The sequence below is a fragment of the Falco punctatus genome (assembly GCF_963210335.1).
Source record: "Falco punctatus genome assembly, chromosome: 7".
NCBI classification, from domain to species: Eukaryota; Metazoa; Chordata; class Aves; order Falconiformes; family Falconidae; genus Falco; species Falco punctatus.
In genome coordinates, this window is record NC_137587.1 from 43960448 (window position 1) to 43977867 (window position 17420).

The 17420-nt window shown below is 36.5% G+C and overlaps 1 protein-coding gene across 2 annotated transcripts in view; it reads left to right on the forward strand.

Annotated features, from left to right (window-relative positions):
• The window catches only part of NUDT14 (nudix hydrolase 14), a 62879-nt gene that overhangs the window by 21491 nt on the left and 23968 nt on the right, over positions 1 to 17420 (forward strand). The window contains exons 1-2 of one of the 2 annotated variants that reach the window (XM_080395790.1): positions 2295 to 4049; positions 7570 to 7613. In XM_080395790.1, the coding sequence (XP_080251916.1) occupies positions 3999 to 4049; positions 7570 to 7613 (95 nt within the window). In that variant the 5' untranslated portion in view covers positions 2295 to 3998. Of the gene's footprint in view, positions 1 to 2294; positions 4050 to 7569; positions 7614 to 17420 lie in introns of those variants that run through there. The other variant, XM_080395789.1, reaches the window with a different exon arrangement.

A 17420-nucleotide genomic window follows, 5' to 3' on the forward strand; every position in this document is an offset into this window, starting at 1 on the left:
CACTAATTGTACAATGGGAAGGTGAAAAGTGTAAAGTGTTCAGTCTTGAGTTTGTCCTGGCAGTACAGCTTCTGTGGGCACATCACTGTGGATGCTGGAAACATTATGTATCGATTATATATAACAAAGAGTTATAGCATTAATAATTCAGATGGCAAGCAATGGTTTATATTAGATTATAAATCCTCATATGTTTCCACTGGAAACTGCTACAGATGTGACATCAGATTCCATTAAACTGAAAAAAGAAATGTAACAAGGAAATCTCAACTGATAGGAGCACTTCTGCTCTAGTGGGTGGAGAAAGGAAGGGAAAGGTTCATTTACAGAGGGATGAGGGTGTAACTTTTAGCATCGAGTATCTCCTGCCTTGCTGCGTTTACCATAGGGGAAGTCCACTCTGTTTAGCCCAAGAACCGTGACTCAAGGGGAAGCAGCAGCTAATGCACATCTTCAGGGCATATTTTCCCATTGTAGGAGTGTAAATTTTATAAACCAAACAGTACTGAGTTGTTTTTACTGTGAATTTACCTGTTGGCAGCTTTTATTGGTCATAAAAAGGTGAATATGACTGAAAAGCATTTAGCTAAGACCACTTAAGTAAATAAGTGTGGCTGGAGGCTGCAGGAGATGGCTGCATTGGTGCAGGTTTTTGTCTGTCTTCATGAGTCAGTTACTTGATTCCCCAAGCATGCTGCTTTTTTGGATTAATCTGAGAAAAATCCATCTAATAAAGTGACAAGTTTGATGTTTTCTTGCCATGCGGTTCTGGGCAACAAGTAGACATCTCAACAATAGAATGCATAGTGCATCTCCAGATAGAGGCATTGCTGTGCATGTCGTTATTAAACTGTGTAGATAAATTTATAGATTGGTTGAATGTGAAAGTGAGTGCAATAGAAAAACAAAATTGACATGTGTTTTGAAAGAAAAACATACCCTCATAGCTTATAAAAATTCTTTTGAGGACAGAAAAAAAGGAAAATCTGATTATTCCTCTAGGAAGTTTTACTGCCATTTTACATGTAAATCATTAAACAGGGACCACACACTTGTTTGGCTTTGCTGACTCTGGTTTAAGACCGTTATTTGCCAATTAATTCTCTTATCTGTTTTTCTTTACCTATACTGTTATTATTTTATTGCATGAAGAATGGTCATAATCCCTTTGTGTTAAGGACATTAATTGTTTTATTTTCTTAGGAGTGTGAAAAAAGAGTAAAGGGAGCAATGAGGACAGAGTTATTTTTATGTTATAATTGCTTCAGCTTCTCAAGTTTGCTTTTTTTCACAATCATGGAACATGTACTTCTTGGATGACTGCTTTAAACCCAGTCCAACTGGTAGAGGCTAGGGGATCATGCCTGTTGTTTGTCATTTTAACCCTCATAACTTGTGCCTGTAGCTTATCTATACCATAATGTATTTGTTGTCTTAACTGCCTTGGCTTGTTTACACCAACTTTTGTCTGGACTCTAACTGAATTGTAAGATCATTGAACAGGAACTGTTCCCACTACATATGTTTAGTGCCTATCACAATGGGTCACCAAACGTCATGCTGTCTCTCCTGTAATGTAAACAGTAAGAAGTTAATCATTGTCACGGACACATTTTTTTTTTCTCTCTTAGTGGCATATGTGAAGTTAGTTTGCTTATTTTGGACATATGCCTTCAGCATGTTAAGTGATTTGTCTGCAGGACCTGCTACCAGTCTCCTCAAAAATCCATAATACACACTATGAACCCTCTTTCGGAGATGGCTTTGGTGTGACTTTACCGTTCTTGGCTGTTTGGCTTTGTCTGTCCAAGCAGAAGATAAACATGGGAGATGACACAGGACAGTGTCTTTAATTTGGTTGGTTTTTGTAATACTTAAATAAAGCAAATAAGATAGGAGAACCTTTCAGTAAATTTTGGGTAAAGGTAATTTCTGCTTCAGGCGCATGTTGTTGGTCCAGAGCTTATTACAAGAAGTCATGTAAATCAGTGCAAATCCAGTGTAAATTTTGATTTGTTGGATGGTCTGAACTCCCAACAGAGTAACTACAGGAAATCTGTGGCTGTATACCTGTGTATTGACGATTTATTTTAGACACCCCGGTCTGATGGTGTGAAACAATCGTTATGTAGAGATAAAGGAAGCATTTAAAGAGGTTTTGTGAGTGTTCTTGTATGTGTTACACTAACATGTTTTCCGTTTACTCTTCAGAATAAAACTTATTAAAATGTAAGAAGTATAAATCTTTAATTACATGTATTTAAAACATATATGTAGAAGCTATTTGTTAATTGTTTTATGCATAAAACAAGCAAGGAAAACTACTGGTTCCCTGAAAAGAGACAGATCAGTGCTCAGATAAACCTTAGCCTTGGTCCTCAGGTAGCCAGCTATGACATGGTGCTTCTATATTATGAGAAATTGTGAATAACTGTTTCACATTCACCATCTCCATGTCATTCATAATTTTACAGGCTTCTGCTATGTCAGCCCTTAGTGTGGCACTGTCCTGAGGTGACACACTACCTTTAGCAGCATGGCAGGCCTACTGCACCACTATCCCTTTCTCTTCCTCATCTCTAAACTCTTTGGCTGTTTTTCCAATTTTTTTCCAATTTTTTAAATTTTTTTTCCAAAAAACATTGGAAAGGTGCAGGTCTGCTTGTTTGTAACTGGGGCACCACAGCTTTAATTCACTTCCATCATTTACAAACATACCCCATTCTTTGGGAGGGGTCCTTGAGGGAAGGCTTGCTCTCTAAAACAATGTTTAAAAACTTATTCCCACCATTGGAAAAGCTGAATCTACTGAGGAATTGTTGCGAATCCCAGGAGGGCTATATTGGTTTGTTTGGGCCGCGTTTTTTTTTGAAGGCCCAGGGTGGTATCAGTGTAACACCGAGCTGAGTGTTGGTAGGTGTGGAGACACGTTTACCTGATGTATGAGCTGGTTCAGGAGCTTCTCAGGTGCCAGACCGTATCTGGGTGCTGCCCTCAGGGAAAAAAAGGAAGGCATTCAAGCTCTCCCAAATGAAGAGTAGAGGGAAACTCCCAGGTGACTTGAGTCACATCATGTCCAAGGTCTGTCACATGGGGAGCACACCCAGTATCACCATACGATCAGTGCCAGTGGATGTTTCTTCCTACATTATTAGCATAGCATGTCCTTTTTGTCTTTTATATTGGCTAGCTTGGGCTAAGTCTTGAGTGAGTTTCTCTAGGAAGCAGAAATTATCCTTTGCGTAGGTATCCTGACAGAAATTTGACCATGTTGTTCAAACATTATATTGCCTAAGGTAGTGGAGGAAAGCAGAGGACAGCAGTATCCCTGGTGCAGTGATTCTAAGGCATTTTAGTCACAGGCGGAGCGTAGGTGGGAAAAAGAACAGTATTTTGATTATAGGCTGCAGACAAGTCCAACTTAGCCGTAACAGACAGTGTGAGCAGGCTCCTGCCTGTAATTATGGCAATGAGCAGGTGCAGGAAGAGTCTTAGGAAAATGATTTGAAGGATCGAAGCAGGACAGAGAATGTGGAGATCAAGTATGGGTGGCATCATAAACAGGGCTCTGCTGGTAGGAGTCACATCTGCTGAACTTGTGTCCGTTGTCAGCAGTTGTTTAGCAGAGAGCTCTTTGCAGCGCGTAGTTGTCCTGGAATCACTTGAACCAAAGGGGTTGAGTTCTCCCTGTGCACACTGTCAAGCTGGTAGCATACTGTTGTAATTCTAAGTTGTCAATGCCATTATCAAGTCAGTGTTACAGACAAGATGAGCAGGACTTGTGACAAACTACTGCACATTCAGATGGTATAGAAAAGGCTGTTTCTGCTTGCTTTTGGGGATTGGGGGAGGACTCTGTTTAATTTGGATGCTTTTTTGAGGGATTATCTTTTGACACCCTTCAGCTGGCTTTTGTTAAAGGCTTGGAAGATTATTGCCCTATATTTCCTGTGTCCTTAAATTTTCCTTTTGCTGTTAGAGACAGGATACTGGGAAAGATGGACATTTCATCTGACCTGATACATCTTTCTTATGCAATTTGTGCTTATGTAAGTAATCTGTCTTGTGTGTAATGTGAAACGAAGCTGTCTCACATACTGCCTCTCCTGGAATACAGGTTTATTAATTTACACATACTATATGCACTAGTTCAGCATTGCAACATCAGAGAACCTGAACATTGAGCACAGAACTACAGTGTGATTACTTTATGATTAAAGATTTACCAAATTAAATGTCTGTTATACAAGGTTGTTGCAGTATCAAAACTGCTGTTCTGAACAGATAAATACTAATATAACATACTTTTGACATACTTGTCTTTATAAAACATCACAGGACACATTTTCTATTTGAAGAATAATTCTTTAAATCATTCTCAAATGTAGTAATACACTCCTTTCTCCTTCCCATTGTCAGTGCTTAGATCTCCCAGGAATCAGTTACACTTATTTCTCTTGCTTCATTGAGAGATACCTGGATTGTTCCTTATTAGACATTGGAGAATGGAATATTTTATAATAATGCAAATATATAAGTTTATTAAAATGAAGAGTGTTAAGGGTTTGGGAAAGCTTTTGTATTTTACAAAGATACTTCTCCTTTTTGGGAGTGATGTTGGCCACTGACACCTTTAATTCTTTCCAACTATCTGTAACTGTGGTGATAAAAGAACATTGTCAAAGGCTAAGATATATTTCGTATGGGACTGCTTAACAGTAATCATGGCTACTTGACTTTTAAAAGTGTGAATTTGATCAGTTCCAACAATTAATATTTTTGTCTTAAAGATAAGATAGAGATATTACATACAGCTTGATATAGTTGGTTAGAAACTGGTTAGAATTAATGTTCTGTAAAGTATGTAAAGCAGCATAAGAACCATTGGTAACTGTTTACATGCTATTAATAATTAGCAACCTTCATACTAGTCTGTTAGGAAAGAACCACGCGTTGGGTACAATAGAAACTCAGTTCTGTACGGTTGGGTTCAAATTACATTTGACTTGGACAATAGGGCGCGAATGGGGCTAATTTGGGTTTCTGCCATTGTAAACAATAAGATGTTGGAATGTTTCATTTATTGATTTATTTGTTTGGACAGGTGCAGGTTGATCATATGAAATATTTTTTTATTCAAATATAGTAAAAAAATACTGTCCAGTCAGAGTGTGTAATGATAACCAATATCTCAAATGAACAGACTCAAATTAGTTTCGCCTGTGGCTGGTTTTGAGTTTGGATCTTAAACTAATCAAATCATGTTCTAGAGAAAGTGCTTTATGTGCTGTCCAGCCACTTAGAAAACAGAAAATACAGATTTTATCTTCCGATTAGGTTTTCTTTAGGTACTAAGTCCCTTTTACTTTCTGTTAAAAATTATGTGCATGTCTGTGAGGTAGATTCTCTTATTGCTAATGGAGCTCATCCTTGAGAAGAGGTCATTCAAATCTGATGGATCCCATCTGGATGGGGATGATTCTCTGGGGTGTAATTTTCCTCAGCTATTTGAAACCCTTTCATGATTGCTCCAAAGCAATCAGGTTCTGTAATTTGCAAAATGATGGCAAGAGGAAAGAGCCAAGAAGATTGTTGCTGGGATCATACATCAGGAAGTAGTATCACAGGACTAATAGCCTAAATTAATGCATGGAGAGCCTTGATTCAGGCTTTCTGTCTCCTCCATCAGCTGGACACGTACATTTCTCCCAAGTGGACACTCCAACAGGAGAATGGATGATGGTAGCACACCTTTCCATTTGGGGCAGGGGAAGGTTGAAGCTGGGGAAGTGATATGAAGGTACCTGCAGAAGACATTATCCTTGGTCCACAGTTTCCCAGCTCACTCATGTCAAATGGAAAATTGCACAGCAGTGTGCCATTGGGTGGACTGTACACATTTAATACCTTAAATTGTCTTACCACACAGCATAGCTCATGCTATTACATTTTTGTGTTCCAGCTGTGTATCATAGTCCTTTCAAAGTTGTTCCTCTATCTCACCAGGTGGAACAGATTGGATGCACACTCAGCTTGATAAACAATGGCTTTAATATTTCAAGTTCACACTGCAGATTTGCTGCCATTATTTCTCTTTCAACTTTATATTGCATTTAAACAATATCAGGGCTCCTCTTTTAATGTACACGTTTGATTCCTGTCAATGCTAACAGAAAGTATGTGCAGACACCAATGGAAGAGTAGACTAGAGTTTCTTTTGAGGCGAACAACTGTTATAATTAGAGTTGTGGGAATGAAGGAGAACCCAGCTAGCAAGCAAGTAGTCACTCTTCCCAAAAGCTTGGTAAACTCATAAAGCTCAGGAGCTTAATCTCTGAACCAGAGTGCTTGTTACCTAATCCCCACCAGCTGTTGTGTACTTGGTAGCCATGACATCTGTAATAGAGCTGAAGAGCCCGTCTATATTGGTTGGCACCTTTACCCACCAACTGAACTTGATTCTTCTTTCATTCCTCACATTGACCTGCTTTAAATGATTAACCAATTGCTCAGGGTTTGATCATCCATTTAACCATACTTTATAATAGAGAGCTTGTGCTCCTTTTCACATTAAGCCTATTTTAGGTATGTGGGTTTTCAGCAGGTCTAGATTTTGCCTTGCTGATAAGAGAAAGGTATCAACCAAAAGAATTTCATCTGGTGGCATACTGATCCCTTATACAGACTTAAAACTGACCTAGGAGTGAAATATCTTGATTTGTATTTCAGATACAAATTCAGATTATTTGTGTAACGTCTCTGTTAACTGCTGTGCATGAATTGGCACAGGTAATTATAGCAAATAGAATATAAATGTAAGCAAGTGCATACATGTTCATTATAACTGTGAAGAATGCTTGTTTTCAGGGATCAGTTTCAGCTGTGCTGCAGTGGATGTCGTTCTTCTTAAGATAGCAGAGGACAGGAGTTGGCCCAACTTGAGAAAATAATGCATTTTATGTCTTCCAGTTCTTAGATGAGTGCTGTGACTTCAAGCCTACTGTTTGTATCCTTACCACCAAAAGCAGTGCAGAATAACAGCTGTTGTGTAGAACGGAGTGTGATCTCTTCGTGTTAGGCGTGTCATGGACAGAACTGCTATTTTGGGCCTTGTAAGGGGTTAGAGGGAGGGATGTCTTGTTCCTGGATCCCAAAGGAGTTTAGTTAGGAGGTAAGTGCTGACCAATCCTCCTAAGTTAAGGCCCTTTCTGAACATGGAAGAATATAGATCTGTGGGTTATTTTACTGGTTTAAACTTAGCAGCTTATAGCTTCCTACCACCTTGATTAGATTGGGCATCTGAAGTTGGTACTGCGGCCAAAATTGGGCCTGAAGACTACCATAGCCTTAAGTTAGCTGTCAGCATAGTATTGTGGATCTAAGATTTTGAACTGTCCTAAGGCAGTTCTCGGCATCTTTAATTCTTACTGTCAAAATCCAGAATAATAGTCTCATAAATACAACCAGCTATACCAAGTTTTTAAAGAAATTCCTGTTTAAATTTCATTAAAGTAATTTTTCACTTGGAACTAATTTTACTGATGGATTTGTTTATTTTTTTCCCCCCAGAATGGCACTAAGAAGTTTTGGGATTTTATGAGGACACACGACAGGTAACAGATGGAATCACATTATTTCCTTTTGGTTTTACGTTGTATTTATTTCATTACTGTATTCTCTTCCATTGGTCAGATCTTGTTGATGTGGAGTCACTTCTTTTTCCTCCAGTTTTCTCTTCAGTTCTCACTTCTTGTGTAATACTTGCAAATAGTTCTGTACCATGTTAGACAGAATTAGCAGAAATTTTAAAATCTCATGGATGATTATGTGTTCAGTAAGTTTTGTCTGTGCTTTTATTTTCCAGTGTTAAAATTTTGGCACATGATGTATTGTAAATTTTAATGATTACATAGAAAATGGAACTGAAAGTGTGGATTGTCTGAAATTTTCTTTTTTGAGTGTGAATATATCACCTGAAGGAAAAACACTGCACCCCACATACATAACCCTGTTGTTATTTGTGCCATTAAATGATCTAGTCCCAAGTATGTGACCATACTCTCTCACCTGTGAATATACAGTCCCAGGTATTGCACTAGTATAAAGACTGTTAAAAAGCAATCTAAAGTTATGGTCATACTGTTTTATTTTTTTCACTGGCAATTACTTGGAATAAGCTAGAGATTCTGTTTTATGTTTGAGTAAATCCTAGTATTACGCTAACTTTTTTAATTTTAATCCTCTTCATCACTACTGTATAAAGATGTTTTAGGCAAAGCCAAATTCAAGTAACTTTACAAATGCTGAAACCTTTCAGGCCCTCCATTCCAAACACCAAACCCTCTCCTAAGCACATGAAAAGAAATGGATGGTCAGCAATTTTGTCCTGTCTTTCCAATTGTAATGCTCCTATTAAGGAAGAAAAGCAGTTAACTCCTGACTTCAAAGATCAGTTCATGCAAAATTATAACAAATAGGGTATATATGAAACAGACCCAGACTTGAGAGTTATTAAATACTTCACATGTCTTTCTTTAAAGTATAAATGTTTAATTTAGTCACTAAAAATTCAGGTACTAGAAGATAAAATAAAAAGCAAAGGTAACAACTTTTCCCTAGAGAAAGCTTTTTCTAAATCTATTAAATGTAAAAAAATAGAGCAAAATACTTAATGGCAAAATAAATTGTGACTTGTAACCAGAACCATGTTGAGAGATGTATACTTCTTGTGCATGACATAAGTAGGTAAAATCAATTGCATTTTTGGAAATTCTTCTCTGCTGGAGCCCTCTGAATCCTTACAGTGAATCTTTCTGTGTGTAGGTACCTGGGATGGACATAAAGTGATAGCAATGCCTTTTATCAATATAAAGATTACGAAGGTAAAAGTTCTGGGAAAATATTCGATAGATTAAAATGCCTGTACTGCTTGAGAATGAGGACAGAAAGGCAGTGATACTTCGATACTGAACTTCACACTTGCTTTTGGAATTTGCCTGGAAGACGGTTCTGTCTTTGCACTTTCTCTATCCATATGAGCATGTGCCTGAATTTATGAGCGCAGATACAAAGGCTGAAATGATAATCGATTGCTGGAAATTTAATACATGCCCTGTACTTTCAAGCAAGTGAATCCAGCCTCAAGTCACAGTGCTAAGAACATGACTTCCAGGCGAATAATTTGTAGTACTATTTTTGTTTAAACTTTAGTTTATAGCTCTGTGATAATGTGTGAATATATGCAACTAACTGAGTGGGGTAAATATTAAAGGATCAGTTTTCCATGAACTTCTCTGGAGCAGTATTTCTGAAGGACTTTTGTGGACATTTTTTAAATAGTTGAGACCATAACTGTATAAAAAAGCTGTGGCCACATGTCATGCCAGTCATCTCTGGTCACATAACATTTGTTAGATTCAGATGTACAACAGCTGCCATCCTAACTTATTAGTGACTACTGTTGAACTGTAGAATCTCTAACACTCTTTCACAAGTAAATTCAATGCAACTTCTGACACCAAAGGTAATAATGTGAAAGTTCTGTATAGGAAATCCACGGGTTTATATAAATCCTTTTTGTCATTAAGAAGCCAATTGTTATCAGATAAATTACTCAGGTTCAAAATTCCTTAGAATGCATTAAAGTGCTACATTTTACTGTATTTTAATAGGAAAGCTATGATGCTAGTTATATGGAAAATCACGTTGTCTAGTTGCTGAAGATTATACAGGATTTCATGTTTAGATGGCTTTTAGAGGTCCATTACTCTTAATGAACGATAAAATCTGGAAGAAGAGGAGGGGTTTCTGGACACATGTCCTGTTGGTCAGGATTTCCTAGTGTGTATGTCATCTTCAGGAAGACTGTAGGTGTTTTCCATAATTAAGATCCCTTTTCTGTAATAGTTTTTCAAAACTATTTGAACTTACTTTACATCTGAAAATGCTGTAACACTGTTAAATGCTCCAAGGTTTTTTAATAAGGCTGTTTACCTAAATTGCACATACAGATTGGAATGCCAGATCTGTAAAATACACATATGTATATATTATCTATTTACATATCATTGATATGTATAATTAATTTAATGATGCTGAATAAATAAACCCAGCTGTGTTAATCATTTAAAACCAGACATTGCACCTAACTCACGTCTTTATCTGTCATCCTCTTTTATCAGCACAAGTAGATGTGTGCTTAAGACTGACTTTTTTGCTGTATGACAGTGAACTGAGAGCTTGTGTGCAAGGTTCTTTTGGGACCTCAGTGTTCTTTCTTATTTCAGATGAAGGTAACATAAGCCGATATTCAGTAAATTTGTATGAGAATATGGATTTGATAAAGGAAAATATTTAATAAGAGAAACTAAGTTATTTTTGTATAAATTTATCCTTTCCAACAGTTCAGATGAACAGGTGATTAAATTATACAAAGACAAAAACATGAGTTTTTAACATGCAGTAGTCATTTCATTTGCCTTAAGTGTGAGTCATCTTTTAAAATCTTACTTTATATTGCAGTAGGACAAGATCATTTAACCGTGTGCAAGCTGGCATAACACTAGCACAAGCTGAAAATAACATAATTTTTATTGGATAGTACTTTTTTTTCTTTCTTTCTTTCTTCTTGGTTATTGCAGATCTGGGCTTGAGTCTAGTGTGTGTGGGTCCTGAGCTTTCTTAAGATCAAGACCATTCAGCTAGAGTATCAGTCCTGGAGTAACCTCTGCTTTACATAGTTTGTAAATTATGCTGAACAAATAATTGCTTACTCGTGATCCCTCCATGCCATTTAAATAGAAAAATTAAAAAGTTCTGTGCAAAAATATTATTGATGACACTATAAACTGTTACCAAAGCAAACCTTCAAAACCTGGCTGTGAAAAGTCAACTGAGTGTCAGTATAGACAAAAGAAGCAGCATTTCTTACCAAATTTAGGTTTAAATTGTAACAGAAGGAAGACCCAAGACACAAAGACATACCTGTGGAGAGTAATTAAGTCCTGGAATGCTTTGCCCAGAGAGGCTGAGGAACCTCCATCCTCAGAGAAATTCAAATCCTGACTGGACAAGGCTTTGAGAAATCACACCTAACTTAGAATGTTAGCCTGATTTTGAGCAGGAGGTTGGATCAGATGATCTCCAGAAGTCTCTTACAACTTTAAGGTTTCTATGATTTTCTAAGTAGATTAAATGCTTAATGAATTTACAGTTCCCATCTGACAACTGTCAACAATTTGTAAATTTGCCAAGATACCAGTCAAGTTATAAGCCATTTTTCTATTGGAAAATAATATTCTTGTCCTGTGGAGATACATTTAAGTTCACCTTTCTTTGAAACATGCAGATGAATATTATCAGAGCTCAATGCAAGGTTTTATGACATTAGAAACAACAGTAAAGACTACTAAATATGAATGAAGAAATATAAAAATCCTTGATTACCTCTTTTTGGTTGTAATTATTGAACAAGTTTATTGAAATGGTGTTTGTGTTACATGATTCTGGCCTGTTGTGTTAAGCAGTGACCCACATCAAAAGATGCTTTCTGCAGTTATTTTATGCACTGCTTGCTTTTCTGATGAAGTTTGCTTTCCCTCTGAATAGTCAGTGGATGTGTTTGCTCATTATTAAACATATCCTTATGAAAATCAAGCAGACTGCAAGTGCTGAAAATTTAAATGCAAGGTGTATTTCAAGATACTTCTTAGACTTGGGTCTATCAGAACTAGTTAGCAATATGTGGTGGTGTGATTTGCAAGGCAAGGAGTTGTTAATTTTTTTTTTAAGGTCACTGCTTTAAAAAATAAAATACTTGATCAGGAGGACATTTTCCATCTGCAAATGTTTGGTGGTTTTCTGTCAGAAATAGAAATGTACCAAATATTATAAAGTAATCATTAATGCCTGTAACAAAAAATTATTCTCTAAAGCCAGGCTCATGTTCCAGTTATATTCTCCCTTGTCCTAATTTTGCTATATTTAGTAGAGTAAGAGTCTGAAATGTAATACTTAAGTTTTACGTTCATCTACTTTATAAAGCAATAGACTAACTTAGTTTCAGGTTTCAGCAACTCCCCTTAAACAGATTCAAGGCTTTTAAAAGACATAATTTGGGAACAGATGAAGGTCAGCGTACAGTCATGTGCTCACTTTTGTACAAGCTTTGAGTAATAATGTTCAAGAACAGGAACGTAACCGTACCTTTTACTAGTTGGCAAGTAAAAGGACACCTTTCCAACTGCATTGTGAATGGATATAAAGCAAAATTATAGCCACTCCTCTATTTAAAAGTATGAAAAATTCACTGTGAAGTATACTACTTTTAAAAGAAAACAAATTTGAGGAGACTGAATTGCATTCAAGTTTATGTGAGTTCCTCTCAAGTCTGAAAATATCATGTGACAGGGAAGAGGCATTTGGACTAAAAAACCGTACAACTGTGCATGTGTGTTGCACCCTTCTTATGCTGTGGTTTTGCCTGCAAAAACATATCACAGTGGCTCAGTAACAGTTCCTGACTTAAAAATTCTTGATAGAAAAAACTTTTCGGTCTTTTCTTATCTCTCTCAAAAAGAGGAGGAAATAATATTCCTGCCTTATGAGATTGTCTTATTTTAAGTAAAGAGATTAATTTATTTCACATTTAAAACAAATTAATTCCTGATTTAATTTGTTTGCCGAGAAAAGAGGCTTTATCTATGGCAAAGCCAATTGAAAAGTGTAGTTTTCCGTCAGGAGGGAATTTGCAGGGTGAAGGAAACCAAGGCAATCTGCACTTGGGCATGCTGTCTCCTGCAGGTGCCAGTGCTGGAGGTAAGTAGAAAAAGGTTCTCAAGGCAAGTTAAAAATGAGCATCACTCAGCACAGGAAGATGAATATGCTCGAGCAGTCACTCTGTGCTCTGACGTTACGTAGCCGCATGCTGCTTTCTGCACGCTGCCAAAATTGGGGAGCATGGCTGCACAGTGGGCAGTGCAGAACGTGGCCACCCAAAAGCTGCACCAGGAACCTGCTGCATCCCAGCCCAGGCCAGGAGGGCTGGCCAGGTGGTGGGTCCTTAGAGCCACTCCAGGGGCCTGGAGGAACCAGGGTGGCTATTCTGGCTTGGTGGCTGTAGCAGGCAGCTATGGAGACAGGGTGGAAGTCATGTGCCCTGACCACATTATAGAAGTGGATTAAATTCCTTCTCCTATTTCATATGCCAGATCATTTGGGCTTTATGGAAACTTAATCCTGTATGTATTTTTCTGGTTTATGTCCTAGTGTATTATAAGACACCATGAAATTTAAATCAGATGCTTCCTTTATGCAAGAATTATCACAGAAGCTTTAAAATAGGTAAAACAAAGCTTTTTAATATCTTTATAGGTTAAAAAAAAAAGTTTCTTGGGTGGCATTTGCCTTTTATGTGCAATGATGTGCTGTTGTGCTGTAAACCTTCTCTGTCTTTTTAACAGCTCCTGCAGGGTGTCAATGGTGTGGGATTTTCTTGATTATCTTCAAAGATAGTGCAGAAGATATGCACTGGATGCAGTTCAACAAACAACAAAAATGATGAAAAGTTTAGGGAAATTAGAGCTGAGAGAGGGTAATGATGGCTGGGCATGTTCATGCAAAGAATAATACAACTGAGGAGAAGAAATACTATCACAAAAATTTGAAGAAATGTTATGAAGTAGGCTGGTATAATTTAATTTTATCAATAGTCAATGACAGAACAAGAAATGGTGTCTCATGTAGAATGTATTTTTTAAATTAAACACTAAGGAACCATTTTTACCAATAGGCAGTAAGACAATCTAGGAAGGCATGTTTTGTAGTCACTGTCATTGAAAACACTCAGGTCTAGACTTGGTAACTGTCTATCAAGGATGCTATCTGGATGATGAAAATTTTCCTGGTATTAGAAGAAAAAACCAAAGTAGCCTATTAGTTTTCTTCAGTCCAAGTAATTACATGATTTGTTTGCATATGATATTTGCAAATAAAATTCACTTAATGCTTTTGGTTTTTTGTTTTTCGTTCTTGGGTTCTTTTTAAAGTGAAGACTTGACAGATCCTCTGCTTACGTGCCAGGAATTGTGCAGGCATATTTTCTGTCTTTTAAGATGTCTTATTATGCTACCTTAGGATCTGATTTAAATAAAATCATAGCAATAAGGCAAAAATAAATTTATTTGATGCTATAAAGTTATCAGAGAAAAACATAAAATCAAAAACCAAATTTTAAGATTCTCATTTCACCTTTTTAAGTATGTGATATGAAAGCACCATATAGCATATGAGCTCTTCTCTGCTGTACCACTGAAGTAGAGTAAAATGGCAATAAATTGTTTCTTGAGGGCATTGCTTCACTGGGAATTTAAATGTTTGCCTAATTTTGAGAATGTAACCCATAAAAATTCTTAAAACTAACAGGTACAGGAGAGTTTTGGCTGATTAGTTATAAATTCCTAAATAAAGGAATCTGGTATCCAGATCAGAGGCATCTTGTCTTTACAACTTCTAGGGATTTCATTTTATAGTATTTGCAGTAATACACAAAATAAGTGAATGTGTTTACACTCTTACAGTCACTGAAATCAAGTAGAGTCTTCCCTCTGCTTCCAGGTGGTTTTAAAATAAATGAGTTCTCTCTGAAGAGTGCCAAAGGTTTTTACATGGTCTAAAGACAGCAGCATGGTCATGGTCTGCACTTGGGATTGGTAAAAACAATCTTAGGAAAGCTAGAAAACGTTCTATAATTTGAGTTGCTGCTATTTTTAGAATTGTATCTGAAAATACCTCTTGGAAAAGAGGGAACTATTGAAATCGTTACTCTAGAAATGGGAAAACTGGGTAAAATGTGAACAGCTGCCAGTTTCTCAGTCTGTTTCTCACTAATAGCAGTGAGACTATACTTTTATACTTGGCAAAAGATTGTGTTATTCACTCCATATTTGGCTTTTGCTAGGCAAGAAGAAAACTTGCTGGTTTGTCCCTTACCTTAACTAGGGCAGAACACTGAGTTTTTTGTTTTGTGAGTTGTCCTCAAAACCTGATATTGTTTTAAAACTTTTGATTTTTGCCATTTTAGAATGGAGTCATACTATGCCTTTTAGATGGATTATTTATTGGTCTTACTATGTGATGGTATTTATAAATGGCAGTTTCACAAATAATTAGGAATTGGAACAAAAGCCCATCAGGCTCTGACATCTGTTGCGCATAATGCCCACAAAGCTTTATTTAATCAAATAAGTTAGCTTAAAACCTGAATTTATTTATTAAAATATTTTGTTGAAAGAATCCCACTGAGATGCAATGTTTCATTTCTAAGGGTATCCTGGGATACCGGCCAAGATATGACACTTCAAGAATGTTATTGAGAGCGACGTGCTTTGATGTCTCATTTATTTTGCAGTTGAATTTACTTTCTATTTTTTTCTTTGTTATATGAAAACAGGGTGCTGGGAGGATTGTTTATTCCAAAGAAATTGTCCTGCATCATATTCTCTGGTTTGGGTACAAATTACTACTTTACAAGGAGATTATATTTTAAAAATGTATGTATATGGATTTGTTAGCACTTCTTAATTCATTCTTCCACCAGTCCGATGATTAACCAAACATATGCTTCCTCCTTTATGGTGTCACGAACAACTTCCTGATGCAGTTCAGTTTACTGAAACCAATCTTCCTTTTGATTTTTTCCACAGTAAAGTTCATTTTTTTTAGGCATACGTGTCCCACCACTTTATTCTGGTTTTACTTAGTATTAAATATTTATGTTATATTGGAGAAAGCATTCAAATTTCATCAGAATACAGAAGTCTTCTAGACTTCTCTAATTATCTTTTGCCAAATCCACTTTATCTGTCATTAGTATGAAAGGCTGAATGTTTTTGTCAGGAGCTTATAGCTTTGCTTTTGTAATAGGTTGCATTTTAGCAGCCAATTGGATTGGTGTTGGCCTTTGAAAAATGTAAAACGCTTTGAAGGAAGACTTAAATGAACCGGTAAAGACTGTGCAAGCACACACATTTAATCTCGGGACTATCTGCATTATAGTTAAAGCTCTGGGAAACTAAAGGAATTGCAGTGGAGAATAATCAAGGGGTACAGCTTTACTACATGTCTGTTCTGAAAACGAAGGGACTATTTTCTCTGGCTTAAGATACTAGGTGCTGCTCTGAGAAAAGGAAGATGACAGCACTTTAGATACCACGTCAGAAGTTTTCAGGGACATGTCCAGCTGTGAAATGGGTGGTTAATTTGAGTACACGAGTGACATAGTGGTTAGATGCAATTCTTTCTCATGGCCACCACCAATAATTTTGAAATAACTAAAGATCAAGTAGACCTTTCTGAAGGATGAATCCTCCCAAATAATTACTTTTGATTGTTAGGTCTCAAACAAGTTTGAGGGTTTCTTTTATTATCACTTTAAAATTGAAAGTGCAGTCATTTCGGATTTGAACAAGAAAAGGACACGTGCACTAACAAGCTTTAATCCTGATCTGAGGTGTTTCGCAAACATATTTTAAAAAGGCTAGATGGAATTATAGTCTCGACATAGAAAACAGTATGAAAGATTAGTTTTTCAACACTGTATGAACAAAGCAAGCCAAATTTCTATAACTTCAAGAAGAGAAATAAATTTATATTTTAAAGCTAAACTAATTACAGGACTTCTAAATGATTTATTTCTTTTCTTCCTAACTTTTCTTCTAGTATGATTCGTAAGTTTTGACATTTTCTCCCTTATGAAGTGTAATAGGCAAAAAAAATATTACACGTATGTTATATATTCACGTGCTCTCCAGCTGAGATGAATACATCCTTAAACACTTCTGTGGTTGCGCGCTACATTTGATTATTTTCTTCTGTTTGTATCAAAGGGATTTTTAATATCAAATATCTGTTGAGAGTCAAGAGGACTGATTAAATTAATTACTTGCTTTTATTCTGGCATGTCATTTTTCTGTTTCTTTTTTGGAATCTGCCATTCTTTTTTCATTGTCATCTTTGAGAATGGTAACTGAAGTCTCGCAGGCTCTGATAGTGTTGTGGGGGTTTTGGTGTTTTGGTTTGGTTTGAATGTATGTGCATACATTACTAAATATTTTACATACATATAGAATTGTATGTATTTATATATACATATGCAAGACTCAGTAGGTTGCTGAGCTATGATTTGCCACAGAATTTGTTGCTTTTTTAAAAATAACATTACTTCCTAAAGTCTCCAATATGGAGCCGAGATTACCATTTGTAAGCAGCACAAACAATATTACAGATCTTAAACTAATTTGGAGATAATTTCTAGCCTTTAAAAGTAGGTGGAAGTGGCTGAGGTTAAGTGGCTGAGTGGGAAGCCCTGGCTTTCAATGTTAATGTCAATCTTTTTTTTAGGTGCTTTATTTTCCATTATTCAA